The sequence below is a fragment of the Haliotis cracherodii genome, unplaced genomic scaffold (assembly GCF_022045235.1).
Source record: "Haliotis cracherodii isolate W230 unplaced genomic scaffold, xgHalCrac1.p SCAF_8, whole genome shotgun sequence".
In the NCBI taxonomy this organism is placed as follows: Eukaryota; Metazoa; Mollusca; class Gastropoda; order Lepetellida; family Haliotidae; genus Haliotis; species Haliotis cracherodii.
In genome coordinates this window covers 59,733,845-59,753,801 of record NW_027266341.1, presented here as the reverse complement: position 1 = coordinate 59,753,801, position 19,957 = coordinate 59,733,845, and the positions used below count along the sequence as shown (strand labels likewise).

General features: G+C 40.4%; 1 protein-coding gene and 1 pseudogene across 1 annotated transcript; both read left to right on the top strand.

The window, feature by feature from the left end:
• Positions 1–1,774: 1,774 nt before the first annotated feature.
• On the top strand, positions 1,775–3,072 carry LOC139450645 (alpha-(1,3)-fucosyltransferase fut-6-like; annotated as a pseudogene).
• Positions 3,073–16,949: 13,877 nt separating this feature from the next.
• On the top strand, positions 16,950–18,295 carry LOC139450615 (alpha-(1,3)-fucosyltransferase fut-6-like). The gene has a single exon (XM_071232397.1). It carries the CDS (start codon positions 16,950–16,952, stop codon positions 18,246–18,248), a length of 1,299 nt encoding a protein of 432 aa, XP_071088498.1. The 3' UTR covers positions 18,249–18,295.
• Positions 18,296–19,957: the final 1,662 nt, after the last annotated feature.

Here is a 19,957-nt window from a genome sequence, read left to right as displayed (position 1 = left end):
AGGTATACTAGACCTAGTTGTGAAGCAGAAAGTAGTATATCGAGGTATACTAGACCTAGTTGTAAACCAGATAGTAGCATACCTAGGTATACTAGACCTAGTTGTCAAGCAGACAGAAGCATACCGAGGTAAACTAGATCTAGTTGTAAAGGAGACAGAAGCATACCGAGGTATACTAGACCTAGTTGTGAAGCAGTATTCCAGAGGCAGAAGGTGGATTTCGGAAAGGTTATTACACGACTGATATTTGCTTTGCAATGTTTAGTTCAGATGTAGCTTTCAAAAAGTGTTTATTGTCTGTTTGTTGATTTTAAGAAAGAATTCGATTCAGTTAACAGGCCATTACTCTCATGAAGTGTGAAAGGCAGCTTAATCTCAGTATTAAGAAATATGTATTCTGACATTCTGTCCTCAGTTCGGCTTTCCGACTGATCAAATGGGGAGTATTTTGAATCTCTGTGTGGTGTACGACAAGGCTGTGTTTTAAGTCGTTTTCTCTTTCCCATGTATATAACATGCTGTCATACTGCAGAACGGTCTTAGGGGTATATTGTAGACTATTTTTTTATATTTGTTTATTTGACGATTCTGTCATTGGTTTACAGAGGAAGATAGATCTCTTACATATTTATTACTGATTTTTGGTCTAGCGGTATACCAGTTAAAACAGCAACTACAACTACAAAAGACGAAATTGCAGTGAAAAGTATATATATATGAATCACTGAAAATGAGTAACGACACCAGTTACGCATGAGCAGGCACAACAAATGTTTGTAACAGATACATGGTTACAGCATCGTTCATTCATTCATTGATTCATCAGATAAATAAACATCAACAAACGAACAAGGGTGAGAAAGATAATAAGGTTAAAGTTTTATAGACAGTTGCAACAGATAAATATAATACACAGATATAATAGACATTTTACATGTAAAATAGACCCGTGAAGATTCCATGCTTCCCGTAAAAGGCGATCGGATGGTAAGGCTCGTTTACTTGGTTGGTGTATGTCATCGTATCCGAATTACGTGGATCGATTATCATGATGTCAATCACTGGATTGTCTGGTCCAGACTCGATTATTTACAGACCGCCGTCATATGGCTGGAATATTGCTGAGTGCGGCGTTAAACAGCAAACAAACAAACATCTAAAATACAATACTGCAGTTCTGTCAAATACACACGGGCCGCTTCCGTGGTCTAGTGGTAAAGCGTCCGCCCGGAGAGCGAACGAGGTTCGATCCCCGGCCGCGTCATATCAAAACACGTTAAAAGATACTACTTACAGGTACTGTCTGGCGCTCGGCATTAAGGGGCCAAAACAAGGAGTGGTCGGCTCGGAGTCAGTATGACATGGTATCTCAGTGGGCTAGCTCTATAAATCGGCATCAGTCCGGACTAATAGTACAAGCAGCCACACACACACGTGCATGCACGTAGCTATAAAAGAGCCATAGTGTACGCGATATTTAACCCCATTTCAAATATGTTAACTATAATCCACCCTGTGTGCATGATCAGCCTCAAAAGCAAACATCTTGTACAACCACCGATACCGGATACTAGGGATCGGTCACTTTACTTGGAGGAGTTATTGTCCATCTTGTGAAAGGTCAGGCCTGTACGTATTTAGGAATGCAGGTTAGAGAAAACTCCAGAATGTCCATATCAAAGACAAACTTCGAACAGAATATAAACGTAGACTTAAGTTAATCGTATTCTTATTCTTATCCTTGCAATAAATGTAACTATTTTTCCATTTCCAGATGAAAAGCTCCAGCACACTCGGAAAAAAGACTGCTTTTATATTTCTCGTTGTGTCAGTCGCTGGTTTGTTGGTTTCCTTAATGTTAGGAAGAAAGTCAATGTCTCCTGGCATGACAAAGATGGCCCCGATGGAAGGGAAGGTCAACATCTCCAACACGGCTAAAATGATTATCCATCTTGAGTCTGCTGACGCAGTATCCGGATCTGCCTTCACTTCGGATTCGTTGAACGCAACATCAAACTCAAGGTCAGGGTTTCCCTCGTAATACCATACGTGTTGAGAAGAATACAACTAAACTGATACTGTGGTATTTGCGACCAAATTATGTCCCACCCACCCACAAAGGAGAGTTACGTCCCTTGAAGAACTGTCCAGATTTAAACTGTCGGGAAACATCGGACGTGAAACTGATATCTAGAGCAGATGCAGTTATATTTGATGTTCATTTTAAAATCCGACCTGACAATAAACCGATCAGATACCCAGACCAGACATGGGTATTTTTCGCCCAAGAATCTCCAGTTCACGTCAAGTCAAGAGTGTACAGAATGGACAAATGGAAGTCTTCCTTTAACTGGACATGCACCTACAGACGAGATTCCGATGTATGGATGCCATACGGAATTATCCTTAAAAATCCGAAACTGACCAAAAAGGATTACCGTAAAATAGCTGAGAGTAAAACTAAAATGGCCAGTTGGGTCGTGAGCCACTGTTCATGTGAAAGCAAGCGCAAAGTGTTTGTCAAGCGACTGGTAGGGCAAGGTATTCAGGTAGATATATTTGGAGACTGTGGAAAGAAATGCGGGAACAGAAGTAAAGAGGGAACAGAAACCTGCGAAGATTTGGCGTCCAACAATTATTCATTTTATCTCTCATTTGAAAACTCTGTGTGACGACTACATTACCGAAAAGTTTTTCCACATGTATAACAAAGATGTGATTCTTATAGCACGAGGGGGGCGCCAGTTTTTAAAAAGTCTCCCGAAAGGAACGTTTATAAATACGGATGACTATAAAAATGTGAAAGATCTGGCAGCATACTTGAAACGGCTACACGAAAATAAAAATGAATACATCAGCTTTTTAAAAAGGAAGGATGAGTATATGGCAGTGGTTGAAACGCTTACCTACAAACTTACTCCAACCTTCATATACACACATTTACAGTATATATCAGAACCCATGTGTGACATGTGCAGGAAACTCTTAGACATTGACAATAATAGGAACACATACCCCGATGTATACCAGTGGTATAACGAGAATACGTGTGTTGAACCGACTGACCTTTAGATGTGGACATATGCGGTGGTCAGAGGCAATTATCGCGTGATAAGTCAAAGGTGTGGCATGGACTACTAAACTGGATGCGTGGATTAAATGGCCGAGGGTGTGCAGGTGCTAGTAGGTTACTAAGTTGCTAGTTAAGTACTTGAAAAAGCTACCGTTGCCAATGGCGATTAGCTGCTACCGCTGCCCGACCTTGGTAGCATATTTAATTATAAGAAACGTTATCACGCTGCCAAAACAAGCTGCCACTGCTGGCCTAAGGCAGATACTGCTACCCGGCCCCAGATAGCATAGCCGACCAAAAGAGAAGAAGAAGAAGAAGAAGAAGAGGAAAAATATTTTATTAACGTGTCACCGGATGCATAAAATCGGTAACATTGCAAATATGACATGAATTAAAAGTACATCCTCCGACCAGCATTGGCCTACAAGACACGAATATACGTATTACATCAATAGTTAAAATATAAAATATAAAATATACATCAATGCATTGAAACGGGATTAATTGTGTAGTGACATGATATTAAAAAGTGTGTGACAACGACGCTTATACATTTTTGTTAGTAAAACGGCTAACTTATTACATATTGAATCATTATTCATTATATGATTCAACTGGTCTGCTGGATGAAGATGTAGGAAGGAGGGGTCTAAACTAGAACTGAACGACAAGTTCAATTCTGTCAAAACAATTGATTTTTCAACTTTGTACACCACGATCTCATTTTAAGGGAAAACTTACGATCTTGATCCTCGTCAGAGATAGATTCTATTTGAAAATTGGGGTTTGGACATTTAAGCATGAAGTCGGAATTCCCATGAATATTACAATTTCTTTTATCAGAGATTGTATGGTATACAAATGGTATTTTTTCGCCTTTATTGTTCAAATAAGCCCATTTAGCAATTTTTTGTGACAATTCGTAATTCCGTGTTCTGCATACGCTGTTTTTTTTTTGCGATGTTGCCCTTTGGACTGCTGCGGAAATCAATCACTGACATCACCGAGGGTCTAGCCATGAGATGGACAGCTTCTGTTGTCAGTTGATGTTGTATGCTCCCTATGTTGTGGAGATGAAAGAAGCAAGACTCCAGAATGTTCATCAAATCAGTGAAATGTGTGGGTGTCTCCAGCAAGGATGTCATTAACGCCCATCCCTTTAAGCTTAAGATCATTACCGAAGCGACACTAGTGGCGTGAGAAGGGATGCAAGTAAAGTGGGACCACATTTGTAAATCGCTAATCTTCGTTGCTTACGCATTGCATACTGAGTTTTATGGCTATGACATATCAAAGTAGTGTTGCTTTATTGATGGGATGTGACTCTAAAACTGATTTAGTGTGACGTGACAACCACAAAAGGTACACAAAGTGCATAAAGTTTGAGAAGATTGTTTCGTTCATTCGATAACAAATGTTTATGATAAATACTTACAAAGCAAGACATAAAAGAAGAAATTAAACTTTCAGAAACAGCACTGCTTGTTAAGCCATCAGTCTATTTTTTAAGGTCATCAGTTTTAATCAGATAGCTGTAACACATAGTCATAACAGATAGCTGTAACACATACAGTCATAACAGATAGCTGTAATACATAAAGTGATAAGGTCACGTGACTGCAATGTACAGTGATTGACGCGTGTTCCGATTCTGTGTAGTTTCAACGTTGAAGCGAGAACACAATGCAAACAGACGAGTTGTTGAGATCATATAGTCAATGACACTTGCACCATTCGCACAAATAAATGTATATTCACCTTTGCCCGGGGGCGTTCGGGTAGCCTAGTGGTTTAAGCGTTCGCTCGTCAGGCCGAAGACCCGGGTTCGATTCCCGACATTGGTACAATGTGCGAAGCCCATTTCCGGTGTCCCCCGCCGTGATATTGCTGGAATATTGCTAAAAGCGGCGTAAAACCATACCCACTCGCTCACTCACCGTTGCCCGCGTCATCCCCACATCTGACTAAATAAATTTAGATTCATGGCACTGCAAAAGTTTAGTAGTGTTCTTCCAAATTGATTCACTATATTATCACATGGATATCGTGTAATGTGAACGTTGTCATCGAGATCAGAGAAATCTATTCTTAATCGTTCAGCAATGTCATCGGAGATAAAGTCTGCATCTGTACCTGTTCTGGCGTTGAGGTAGCCTCCAATCAACAGGTGTAAATCAACATAGTCATTTAGTACATTTAGTAGAGAGTCAAACAGTAGGCTTATACCACACTTGGATGGTTTGTTAGTATACCAAGACGACCCACTAGGCCGTCAAAATATCCCTTTCCAGATTGAGCAAAGATTTATCTACGATAAAGAACATACAGTTCAGGTCGATAACATGGCTTTTCACGTATTGAATAAGTGAAGTTTTAATCAATACCACATTACCCCCAGACAGTCTTCCAAATGAGGAAACTTTACTAGCTGGTAAAACGTATTGCTGATAAGCAGAGTGAGTGAGTTTGATTTTACGCCGCTTTTAGCAATATTCCAGCAATATCATGGCGGATATCACAACACCAGAAATGGGCTTCACACATTGTAGCCATGTCGGGAATCGAACCCGGGTCTTCGGCGTGACGGGCGAACGCTTTAACTACTAGGCTACCCGACCGCCCTTCTGATAATTAGAAAAATATTGATCGCAAAGAGGTTTCTTACCCCATGTTTCACTACGTGAAATAAAGTCGTGACGTTTAATGAATTCGATTAAATGTGGATCATCAATTTTGGTTGAAAGTCCTGATATGTTCCAAAATAATGTTGATTTGATGACTGTGGTCATCGGAGCGTGTAGGGCCGCGGCCACACCCCTAGCTGTTGTCATCGGAGCGTGTAGGGCCGCGGCCACACCCCTAGCCCCTATGGTTAACGTTAACTTAGATCTGTTGCGTAATTTTGTCGACCACAATATAGAACAGCGTTATACGCTGCCAAAACAACACAACATAACACAACTGAGCTGTTCCGAGGTAGTAATTTATAGTTTATGAGGGGCCGTCGGGTAGCCTAGTGGTTAAAGCGTTCGCCCGTCACGCCGAAGACCCGGGTTCGATTCCCGACATGGGTACAATGTGTGAACCCATTTCTGGTGTCCCCCGCCGTGATATTACTGGAATATTGCTAAAAGCGGCGTAAAACCACTCACTAACTATAGCTTATGAGCTCGTCAGAGGATGCTGAACGTTAGTTTCACCAGTGGCAAGTGGTTTCAAGACACCGATCACTTTACACAGTGTTTCCTCGTGTAAGGCGGATTAACTGTAATCCGGGAACCCGCAAAAGCTGACATCCTCTTCCTCATCACACGGACATATACCTGAAGCCGCGTTCTAGACCACGTGTTTAATATTTATGCTGATGCGATTTTCTTGTTGATATGTTTCCCATAAAGAGGGAACACCAAGCGAACCACGTTTTCACCTCGGAGGACGACTGTTTACTTCTTACCATACGTGAGGATTTTCCCTTAGAATCCACTTTTTGTTGAGGTAGGTACTGTTATATTATATGCTTCAGTGTGAAACACTTTAGTTTTCTGAAGTTGTGGAAATTTATCGTGTGTCTGGCCCGTACACAAACTGTTGACTTTCTTTATACGTAAGTTCCACTCTGACAAGGCAAAATAATGACACTCGATGAGAGAAACATGATATTTCACATGAAATATACACTATATATTTTTATTGATTTGTAAATATGTATAACGAGTGTTCACTCCCATTTGGTTATCGATCCCCGAGGTACATAGTTCTCCTATAGGTAGTATTTGTTACGGAATATTTCATATCAATGACATCATAAATCTTTGAACTCCACAAGAATGATAAGAAGATTCCTTATCCATGTTGTATAAAAATGATAATATTTTCTGTTGCCGAATAAAAGCGAAAAAGTCAACCACATTGTTGAGAGAAGAAATGTCGAAACTGAGAACCGTGTTCGCCAAACTCTTGATATTACCCACTGGATTGCAGGTACTTTGTCACGAGGGTGCTCTTTATATTCGTCAAAACAAAAACACACACCAACACTGCACACACTAACACTTTGCACATTAACCCTACCAACACTAACCATAAACTAACAGTGCACACACTAACACTACATACACTACACACATCAACACTACACACACTAACACTGCACTCACTAACAATACAAACACTAACACTACACACACTAACACTGCACTCACTAATACTACAAACACCAACACGACACACACTAACACTGCACTCATTAATACGACAAACACTAACACTACAAACACTCACTCCTACTGGAATGCATTCCCGCATATTGGTGCACTGCTTTTGGATCTTTGGCTGGACTTTAAATACGAGATCGTCAAAACTTTCCTTTCCCATGCGAAAGAAATTGTAATAAGACTATTCATCCTCAATTTCTAATTCTTTAAGTAGATTGCTGTACGCTCCCTGCATGTCGCGACGACGAATCCAGTCTTTCGTCCAACAACTTCTCTTTTTCTTCGCTTTGGCATTGTCATCTTCACATAATATCACGCAACAGATGACTGTTGCCACGTCTGCTTCAGACATTTTGATACCATTGGAAAGATATCATGAGATCGACACTCAATCGGCAGATCGAATGGTGTGAGTGGTAGCAAATCGATTAGTCGATATTCGTTACCGAACATGTTGTACTATGTACGGAAATCGGCAGGTCGTTACGACGTGTCGACCAGTGTGAGTCTCACTTAACATACAGTCATAACACACTACCATAACAGATAGCTGAAACACATACAGTCATAACAGATAGCTGTAACACATACAGTCGTAACAGATAGCTGTAACACATAAAGTCATAACAGATAGCTGTAACACATACAGTCATAACAGATAGCTGTAACACATACAGTCATAACAGATAGCTGTAACACATACAGTCATAACAGATAGCTGTAACATATTGTCATAACAGATAGCTGTAACACATAGTCATTACAGGTAGCTGTGACACATAGTCATAACAGATTGCTGTAACACATAGTCATAACAGATAGCTGTAACACATACAGTCATAACGTAGTTGTAACACATACAGTCCACACAGCTAGCTGTGCCAAACACAGTCATAACAGATAGCTGTAACACATATAGTCACCACAGATAGCTGTAACATACGGTCATCACAGACAGCTATAACACATAAAGTCATAACAGATAGCTGTGACACATACAGTCATCACGCTAGCTGTGACACATACAGTCATCGCAGCTAGCTGTGCCAAATACAGTCATAACAGATAGCTGTAACACATACAGTCATAACAGATAGCTGTAACACATACAGTCATAACAGACAACCCTAACACATACAGTCATAACAGATAGCTGTAACACATACAGTCATAACAGATAGCTGTAACACATAGTCATAACAGGTGATGTGAGGTGAAATTGGGTTTAACGTCGCGTCCAAGATTATTGCACTTATATAGCGACCATAGTCATAACAGATAACCCTAACACATACAGTCATAACGTAGTTGTAACACATACAGTCATAACGTAGCTGTAACACATAGTCATAACAGGTAGCTGTAACACATAGGCATAACAGATAGCTGTGACACATAGTCATAACAGATAGCTGTAACACATAGTCATAACAGATAGCTGTAACACATTGTCATAACAGATAGCTGTAACACATACAGTCATAACAGATAGCTGTAACACATAGTCATAACAGATAGCTGTAACACATACAGTCATAACAGATAGCTGTAACACATAGTCATAACAGATAGCTGTAACACATAGTCATAACATATAGCTGTAACACATACAGTCATAATAGATAGCTGTAACACATACAGTCATAACAGATAGCTGTAACACATAGTCATAACAGATAGCTGTGACACAGTCATAACAGATAGCTGTAACACATAGTCATAACAGATAGCTGTAACACATAGTCATAACAGATAGCTGTAACACATAGTCATAACAGATAGCTGTAACACATACCATCATAACAGAAAAATATGTGAATGAACAACTGAAAGCCAGAGATAACATCAGGTGTTCGCGAAAAGGGAAAGCGAGTTAGATCAATAGAGGAATCTTAAAACGAAATAGGATTTGAAAAATACTTCCAACTCTAGTGGTGCAATTCTTCATCTGTCCGACATAGCTGTATCTAATTTAACTCTATACGAAGAAGAAATGACATAACTTACGGCATTAGGCTCATTTATGCAAAGAAGTTAAATAAAAGCCATTTCTGTTTCCTCTCACATCTCAGTGAATTCTGATGGGAATTTTCAGTGTTCGGTCCGACTTGGCCCGAGCAGTCAAAATCAATTAAAACAGAAAAAAAAGTATCATGAACTATGTTAAGATCTACAGAAAAATTCCAGCCAAGTATTGCTTTAAATCGTATTTCAAAAGGACTCGTTCGTCAAAGTGAAACCTTACCTCCTCTGTACTCTCAACATAGCCTCTATAGTGTTCCTCGTGAAAATCAACTTTCACGTCACAGATGTATCATAGAATGTGTTTTAATATAAAGAAGAAAATTATATCGGTGTTCGCCCGGGAGTTCTAAATTTGATATTTAGGAGGCAAAATCCTCTTGGGAACAGTAAGGACTCAGACACGGTTCATTGGCACTGGGTTTGGCACTCCCGGTACCAGGCAAATAAAACGAGAACAAAGGAGTACCGCTCACCAATTTCATTACCGTATTAATGCATTAAAGTTAAGTACATATTGTACATATCAATGTTCAGTCCCGGTTAAGAAGTACCGAGAAGTTAATGTTTAATTAATGCATTTTAAATAAAATGTATAAAAAGTTAAATATGTACATAGTCATAATAATGCCTTGCCAACCTTCGATCTCAATATTATGAATATGTGATTATGTGACTGATCATTTCAGACAAAAATTTGATTTCATTGCGCTAAAAATATGTCCCCAGAACCCATTGTAAAACTTTGATATAACAATTGTGACGACAGTTGACTGTTGCTGTTGACTCGCGAAAGGGTTGGGTAAAGAATGACACTATTCAATAAATTCCCAGTCTCTTTGAAAACAGATCTTAGTACTCGCTAGACATTACAGGTGAGGTCATTGTAAGATGTAATAACCATAAGTAGATCTAAGTTTGTTAGTTTTTTTACCAAATCTGAAACAATTTCGATTTGCAACAGATAAAAAACTCCCGTAGCTGTTCAAATAGTTAATTTGCCATACTGACTTCAGAAAATGCGTGATTTCATAAAAAAAACATGAACATGCCAAAATGTCAATTTACAAATCAATAGCGTGTGTGTCCACCTCTGGTTGCGATGCAAGCAACACATCATCGTCTCATGGAATGGACCAGGCGTCGCACAATGTCCTGTGGGGTATCTGTCCATATCTGCTGGGGCATGTTTCGAAGTTCCTGGAGTGTCTGTTGAACACGTGGTTGACGTCGAAGGCGCTGATCCATCTCATCCCACATGTGCTCGATTGGTGAGAGATAAGGGGAGCGAGCAGGTCAGGGGATGACATTCACGTTGTTTTGATGAAGAGAACCCTGAACAAGTCGAGCAATATGAGGCCGGGCATTGTCATGTTGAAAGGTAATACCGGGGCCATGACGACGCAAAAAACGGTAGAACAACAAGGCCGATGATCTCGTCGCGGTAGCGCTGTCCATTGAGATTTCCCTCTACCACTATCAAACGGGTCCTCTGTCTTGCTGTAATCCCACCCCATACCATAACGCTTCCGCCCCCGAACCGATCTTCTTCCATGACACAATGATTGACGTAACGTTCACCTCGACGTCGGTACACTCGAATCCGTCCATCGCTGTGGCTGAGGTGAAAACGAGACTCGTCAGTGAATAGAACTTGTTCCCACTGCATAGACGCTGCATGCCCGTCTAGCGTAGACGCTGTATGCAGCCCTGTAGACGTGCTTGGTGGTGGTTTCCTGTCAAAATGGGACGTCTGCCGGATCTTCTGGCGACAATCCCTTCTGGCGACAATCCCATCTGAGGCGACGACGTACGGTTTGTGAAGATATTCGTCGAAGGCCAGGGCTGCTTCTTGCAGTCACTGTTGCTGGCTGGAATCGATTGTTGTCAGTTGTATAACTGCCATTTTAGGCAAAGCAAAATTACCGAAAGTGACTTCTGAAAATTAGGTACATTGTAAATCTCGCCTAACCCAAATTCATGGAGTTATTTACTGAGTGTTTAGAAATCTAAATATCGGATATTTACTCGAATAATTGAAGTAGGAAAATAGCATATTAGTGATCACGGGTATCAAATCACTAATGATAATTCTGAAACGACGCTGATCAGCCTAGAATCAATTAGAATGTTTTGGAAAATATGCATACACGAACGCCGAAGTGTACGTTCCACCAGGATTGTGTTTACAAAATGCCGGTTATGAGACGTGTGTAATGTTATGTAATATATGTTGTGAAGCACTCCTAAAATATCCATGTTAGCCCCCATTATCCACACAAGCATGATACATGTAAAGGGAGGCCACTCCGAATAAGGAATTCTTACAAGTGCCAGCCATGTGTCTTCATTACTTGACAGTACCTATTCGATCAGGTATATTTCAAACTCAGCTGCTAGATCTATACATGCATCCCTAAATTCCTCATACATTTTAGAAACAAAATGACAAATGCTCTTTGTCACCAATGCAAATTATCTAAATGAAGTCATGCGAAAAAAAAAAATTAGGCAGAGAAACGAAAACTGTGCTCGGAAAACTGTACTTGCTGAAATGTAAACAAAGCAGGTATTTTCGTCTAATTGATGCATAGCCTGCGACCTCGGGGTATCGCGGTACTTGCCATGTACGCTAAACGGAACAAAATGCACTCACTAACCTTTATGATTATTCGTGTTCTCTATATCAGATGACATTTATTTTATCTAACAATGCATATTTTACTGAAAAAAGTTCATTATTTACATTAGTAGCTGCGAGTAAAGGCCGGGCCTCGCGCTCAGGGTGTACCGCGGTACAGAGAAAACTTGTGTATGGAGGTCCAAATTGGACAAAAAGAGGACATACTTCTACCAACCACTTAGTATGATCATGCCAGACATCAGTGATTTGTCCAGACAAGTGCAAAGACGGCACAAGTAAAATTCTAAATGTGTTATCAGTAATAGGTATTCAATGCATATTTACCGAAAAGTAAGAGAAAAATATTTTTGATCTCCCAATAGATTCTGGTCACAGAGCGGGGGGAAAAATGTGCGGACTACGTAACTTCCGTTACCTTATTAGTAGCCATGAATATGGAGATTATCTAGTTCAGGTCGATATATAGAGTTATACCGTTGGCCATTGATAGATGGGGGTAAAGCAATATTTTAAAAAAGATGCCAGAAGTAAGAATCAAGACATTAATAACTCATTACTTACAGCAGACGGAACATTCCGAGGAAATTGAAATTGTTTACGAAGTGATCACTTCCTGGTTACTGATTTGCATTAATAGACAGCCGCTAAGAGGCGTGTCACGCGTGAACTACCGGAAATCACAAATGCCGCGATACGATGAATGCCGGGGTACCACGGGGTCCGAGTATACACTGGCTCGATCACGCGTTTGAGAATATTCATCGGAAGAGTATCGTTGCACTAATTATGGAATTACACATAAATACATTACAATGATGTAGTAAATTCAACAGAAGCCGGAAAAGTTTCCGTCATGTGTGACGCCATGACTGACGCTAAATCACTCACAACGACGACGGTAGTTATCTGCATTTCTGACTAATTCTCCTTGTTACATTGGAAAACATGTAAACAAATACCGTACGCAGATTGTCAGAATGTTTCTGATTTCTTACGTGACACGTTTATATATATATACGACCCCTCAATCAACAAAAATCCTCCTATGGAAATCCCGCGTTCTGTTGTCAGTGAACACGCCATTTTGTAAAAGTCGTGAAGCAGAGAGTGTGTACCGAGGTATACTAGACCTAGTTGTAAAGCAGATAGTAGTATACCGAGGTACACTAGACCTAGTTGTGAAGCACAGAGTAGTATATCGAGGTATACTAGACCTAGTTGTGAAGCAGAAAGTAGTATATCGAGGTATACTAGACCTAGTTGTAAAGCAGATAGTAGCATACCTAGGTATACTAGACCTAGTTGTGAAGCAGACAGAAGCATATCGAGGTATACTAGACCTAGTTGTGAAGCAGACAGATGCATACCGAGGTATACTAGACCAAGTTGTGAAGCAGAGAGTAGTATACCGAGGTATACTAGACCTAGTTGTGAAGCAGATAGTAGCATACTGAGGTATACTAGACCTAGTTGTAAAGCAGATAGTAGCATACCTAGCTATACTAGACCTAGTTCTGAAGCAGAGAGTGTGTACCGAGGTATACTAGACCTAGTTGTGAAGCAGATAACAGCACACCGAGGTAAACTAGACCAGTTGTCAAGCAGATAACAGCACACCGAGGTAATCTAGACCAGTTGTCAAGCAGATAGTAGCATATCGAGGTATACTAGACCTAGTTGTCAAGCAGATAACAGCACACCGAGGTATAGTAGACCAGTTGTCAAGCAGAGAGTAGCATATCGACGTATACTAGACCTAGTTGTCAAGCAGGTAACAGCACACCGAGGTATACTAGACCTAGTTGTGAAGCAGAGAGTAGTATATCGAGGTATACTAAACCTAGTTGTGAAGCAGATAGTGGCATACCGAGGAATACTAGACCTAGTTGTGAAGCAGAAAGTAGTATATCGAGGTATACTAGACCTAGTTGTCAAGCAGACAGAAGCATACCGAGGTATACTAGACCTAGTTGTCAAGCAGACAGAAGCACACCGTGGTATACTAGACCTAGTTGTCAAGCAGATAGTAGCATACCGAGATATACTAGACCTAGTTGTCAAGCAGATAACAGCACACCGAGGTATACTAGACCTGTTGTCAAGCAGATAGTAGCATACCGAGGTAAACTAGACCAGTTGTCAAGCAGATAACAGCACACCGAGGTAAACTAGACTAGTTGTCAAGCAGATAGTAGCATATCGAGGTTTATCATATAATGGGTAGGTTTCTCGGCAGGATAAAGCCAACGGATAAAAACGATATCCGTTGGGGTCATATGAGGATAGAGATGCAAATATCAAAGGTCAAGTAGGGACTTATTTTCACTGTTTATAAACAAACATGGCGTCGCCCTCGTCATTCGGCGATCGAGTCAGAATTAACCATCGGGAATCTGGATAAACTACAGGGATAATTGCTATCATTATCAAAAGAACAGTCTAATATACTGAAAATCAGTGTCTAACTGTGATGTAGCTAAGGCATTTTATAAGTTTTGGCAACTTTGGAGATATAAATTTCGCGAACAATTTTGCGAGGGCACATCTGTGTTTGTAGGCCTCTGCGGCTTGAAACCTTCTCCTCAAATTAAAATAGTTGGATTTTGGCCGAAATATGTTTGAATTGTTACCTTGTTTCCTTTTGTCGCTTTGTGTACATCTGACTACACTTCTTAACTATGACAGGACAGACCGACTGTCAACATCGTCTGACCGTGGCCGTGACGTCTCATAGACTAGGGTTAGAGTAGCTTCCCTTTGACAAAGGGCAGTTACTCTAGCGGAAAGACCGATGGCTTGCCGCGAAAGGCAATTAAAAACAATAGTTGTTTTGAGTATATGTTGCTTCGCCACTGTATAAGAAAGAGATTTCAGTTTGAACCATATTGGCTACTGTCACTGTCCGACTGACGCATCACTTACCCTATGACGTAATATATATTAATGCGCGCATTCCAGGAAAACTCGCAATGTTTCGGTAAATGTTTGTGAGAGAGGGAAAGCGATTTTGAAGCACAGAGTTAAAGAATGACATTATATGATAAAGAGGTTATCACGCTTGTGTGTTTGGGGATGGTAAATATCCTGCATTAGGAATAAACACTATGTATTTAGCTCGCCAAGGCTCGCTAAATACAATGTTTATTCCTAATGCAGGATATTTACCATCCCCAAACACACTTGCGTGATAACCTCTATATACTAGACCTAGTTGTCAAGCAGATAACAGCATACCGAGGTATACTAGACCAGTTGTCAAGCAGATAGTAGCATACCGAGGTAAACTAGACCAGTTGTCAAGCAGATAACAGGACACCGAGGTAAACTAGATCTAGTTGTAAAGGAGACAGAAGCATACCGAGGTATACTAGACCTAGTTGTGAAGCAGTATTCCAGAGGCAGAAGGTGGATTTCGGAAAGGTTATTACACGACTGATATTTGCTTTGCAATGTTTAGTTCAGATGTAGCTTTCAAAAAGTGTTTATTGTCTGTTTGTTGATTTTAAGAAAGAATTCGATTCAGTTAACAGGCCATTACTCTCATGAAGTGTGAAAGGCAGCTTAATCTCAGTATTAAGAAATATGTATTCTGACATTCTGTCCTCAGTTCGGCTTTCCGACTGATCAAATGGGGAGTATTTTGAATCTCTGTGTAGTGTACGACAAGGCTGTGTTTTAAGTCGTTTTCTCTTTCCCATGTATATAACATGCTGTCATACTGCAGAACGGTCTTAGGGGTATATTGTAGACTATTTTTAGGGATTTACTTGTACTGTTGTATGCCAAGGATCTATGTTTATTTGACGATTCTGTCATTGGTTTACAGAGGAAGATAGATCTCTTACATATTTATTACTGATTTTTGGTCTAGCGGTATACCAGTTAAAACAGCAACTACAACTACAAAAGACGAAATTGCAGTGAAAAGTATATATATATGAATCACTGAAAATGAGTAACGACACCAGTTACGCATGAGCAGGCACAACAAATGTTTGTAACAGATACATGGTTACAGCATCGTTCATTCATTCATTGATTCATCAGATAAATAAACATCAACAAACGAACAAGGGTGAGAAAGATAATAAGGTTAAAGTTTTATAGACAGTTGCAACAAATAAATATAATACACAGATATAATAGACATTTTACATGTAAAATCGACCCGTGAAGATTCCATGCTTCCCGTAAAAGGCGATCGGATGGTAAGGCTCGTTTACTTGGTTGGTGTATGTCATCGTATCCGAATTACGTGGATCGATTATCATGATGTCAATCACTGGATTGTCTGGTCCAGACTCGATTATTTACAGACCGCCGTCATATGGCTGGAATATTGCTGAGTGCGGCGTTAAACAACAAACAAACAAACATCTAAAATACAATACTGCAGTTCTGTCAAATACACACGGGCCGCTTCCGTGGTCTAGTGGTAAAGCGTCCGGCCGGAGAGCGAACGAGGTTCGATCCCCGGCCGCGTCATATCAAAACACGTTAAAAGATACTACTTACAGGTACTGTCTGGCGCTCGGCATTAAGGGGCCAAAACAAGGAGTGGTCGGCTCGGAGTCAGTATGACATGGTATCTCAGTGGGCTAGCTCTATAAATCGGCATCAGTCCGGACTAATAGTACAAGCAGCCACACACACACGTGCATGCACGTAGCTCTAAAAGAGCCATAGTGTACGCGATATTTAACCCCATTTCAAATATGTTAACTATAATCCACCCTGTGTGCATGATCAGCCTCAAAAGCAAACATCTTGTACAACCACTGATACCGGGATACTAGGGATCGGTCACTTTACTTGGAGGAGTTATTGTCCATCTTGTGAAAGGTCAGGCCTGTACGTATTTAGGAATGCAGGTTAGAGAAAACTCCAGAATGTCCATATCAAAGACAAACTTCGAACAGAATATAAACGTAGACTTAAGTTAATCGTATTCTTATTCTTATCCTTGCAATAAATGTAACTATTTTTCCATTTCCAGATGAAAAGCTCCAGCACACCCGGAAAAAAGACTGCTTTTATATTTCTCGTTGTGTCAGTCGCTGGTTTGTTGGTTTCCTTAATGTTAGGAAGAAAGGCAATGTCTCCTGGCATGACAAAGATGGCCCCGATGGAAGGGAAGGTCAACATCTCCAACACGGCCAAAATGATTATCCATCTTGAGTCTGCTGACGCAGTATCCGGATCTGCCTTCACTTCGGATTCGTTGAACACAACATCAAACTCCAGGTCAGGTTTCCCTCGTAATACCATACGTTTTGAGAAGAATACAACTAAACTGATACTGTGGTATTTGCGACCAAATTATGTCCCACCCACCCACAAAGGAGAGTTACGCCCCTTGAAGAACTGTCCAGATTTAAACTGTCGGGAAACATCGGACGTGAAACTGATATCTAGAGCAGATGCAGTTGTATTTGATGTTCATTTTAAAATCCGACCTGACAATAAACCGATCAGATACCCAGACCAGACATGGGTATTTTTCGCCCAAGAATCTCCAGTTCACGTCAAGTCAAGAGTGTACAGAATGGACAAATGGAAGTCTTCCTTTAACTGGACATGCACCTACAGACGAGATTCCGATGTATGGATGCCATACGGAATTATCCTTAAAAATCCGAAACTGACCAAAAAGGATTACCGTAAAATAGCTGAGAGTAAAACTAAAATGGCCGGTTGGGTCGTGAGCCACTGTTCATGTGAAAGCAAGCGCAAAGTGTTTGTCAAGCGACTGGTAGGGCAAGGTATTCAGGTAGATATATTTGGAGACTGTGGAAAGAAATGCGGGAACAGAAGTAAAGAGGGAACAGAAGCCTGCGAAGACTTGGCGTCCAACAATTATTCATTTTATCTCTCATTTGAAAACTCTCTGTGTGACGACTACATTACCGAAAAGTTTTTCCACATGTTTAACAAAGATGTGATTCTTATAGCACGAGGGGGGCGCCAGTTTTTAAAAAGTCTCCCGAAAGGAACGTTTATAAATACGGATGACTATAAAAATGTGAAAGATCTGGCAGCATACTTGAAACGGCTACACGAAAATAAAAATGAATACATCAGCTTTTTAAAAAGGAAGGATGAGTATATGGCAGTGGTTGAAACGCTTACCTACAAACTTACTCCAACCTTCATATACACACATTTACAGTATATATCAGAACCCATGTGTGACATGTGCAGGAAACTCTTAGACATTGACAATAATAGGAACACATACCCCGATGTATACCAGTGGTATAACGAGAATACGTGTGTTGAACCGACTGACCTTTAGATGTGGACATATGCGGTGGTCAGAGGTAATTATCGCGTGATAAGTCAAAGGTGTGGGATGGACTACTAAACTGGATGCGTGGATTAAATGGCCGAGGGTGTGCAGGTGCTAGTAGGTTACTAAGTTGCTAGTTAAGTACTTGAAAAAGCTACCGTTGCCAATGGCGATTAGCTACTACCGCTGCCCGACCTTGGTAGCATATTTAATTATAAGAAACGTTATCACGCTGCCAAAACAAGCTGCCACTGCTGGCCTAAGGCAGATACTGCTACCCGGCCCCAGATAGCATAGCCGACCAAAACAGAAGAAGAAGAAGAAGAAGAAGAAGAAGAAGAAGAAGAAGAGGAAAAATATTTTAGTAATGTGTCACTGGATGCATAAAATCGGTAACATTGCAAATATGACATGAATTAAAAGTACATCCTCCGGCCAGCATTGGCCTACAAGACACGAATATACGTATTACATCAATAGTTAAAATATAAAATATAAAATATACATCAATGCATTGAAACGGGATTAATTGTGTAGTGACATGATATTAAAAAGTGTGTGACAACGACGCTTATACATTTTTGTTAGTAAAACGGCTAACTTATTACATATTGAATCATTATTCATTATATGATTCAACTGGTCTGCTGGATGAAGTTGTAGGAAGGAGGGGTCTAAACTAGAACTGAACGACAAGTTCAATTCTGTCAAAACAATTGATTTTTCAACTTTGTACACCACGATCTCATTTTAAGGGAAAACTTACGATCTTGATCCTCGTCAGAGATAGATTCTATGTGAAAATTGGGGTTTGGACATTTCAGCATGAAGTCGGAATTCCCATGGGCACCAATTGTGCTACCCTTCTTGCTGACCACTTTCTGTATGAATCAGATTTTCTACTACTGATTGGCAAATTAACACTCGGAATATTACAATTTCTTTTATCAGAGATTGTATGGTATACAAATGGTATTTTTTCGCCTTTATTGTTCAAATAAGCCCATTTAGCAATTTTTTGTGACAATTCGTAATTTCGTGTTCTGCATACGCTGTTTTTTTTTTGCGATGTTGCCCTTTGGACTGCTGCGGAAATCAATCACTGACATCACCGAGGGTCTAGCCATGAGATGGACAGCTTCTGTTGTCAGTTGATGTTGTATGCTCCCTATGTTGTGGAGATGAAAGAAGCAAGACTCCAGAATGTTCATCAAATCAGTGAAATGTGTGGGTGTCTCCAGCAAGGATGTCATTAACGCCCATCCCTTTAAGCTTAAGATCATTACCGAAGCGACACTAGTGGTGTGAGAAGGGATGCAAGTAAAGTGTATATACCTTGTGGAGGTCTCAGGTAACATACACATATATACCTGGTGGCGGTCCCAGGTAAGATACACATATATACCTGGCGGAGGTCTCAGGTAACATACACATATATACCTGGTGGCGGTCCCAGGTAAGATACACATATATACCTGGCGGAGGTCTCAGGTAACATATACATATATACCTGGTGGAGGTCTCAAATAACATACACATATACACCTGGTGGGGGTCCCAGGTAAGATGTGGTGTGAGAAGGGATGCAAGTAAAGTGGGACCACATTTGTAAATCGCTAATCTTCGTTGCTTACGCATTGCATACTGAGTTTTATGGCTATGATATATCAAAGTAGTGTTGCTTTATTGATGGGATGTGACTCTAAAACTGATTT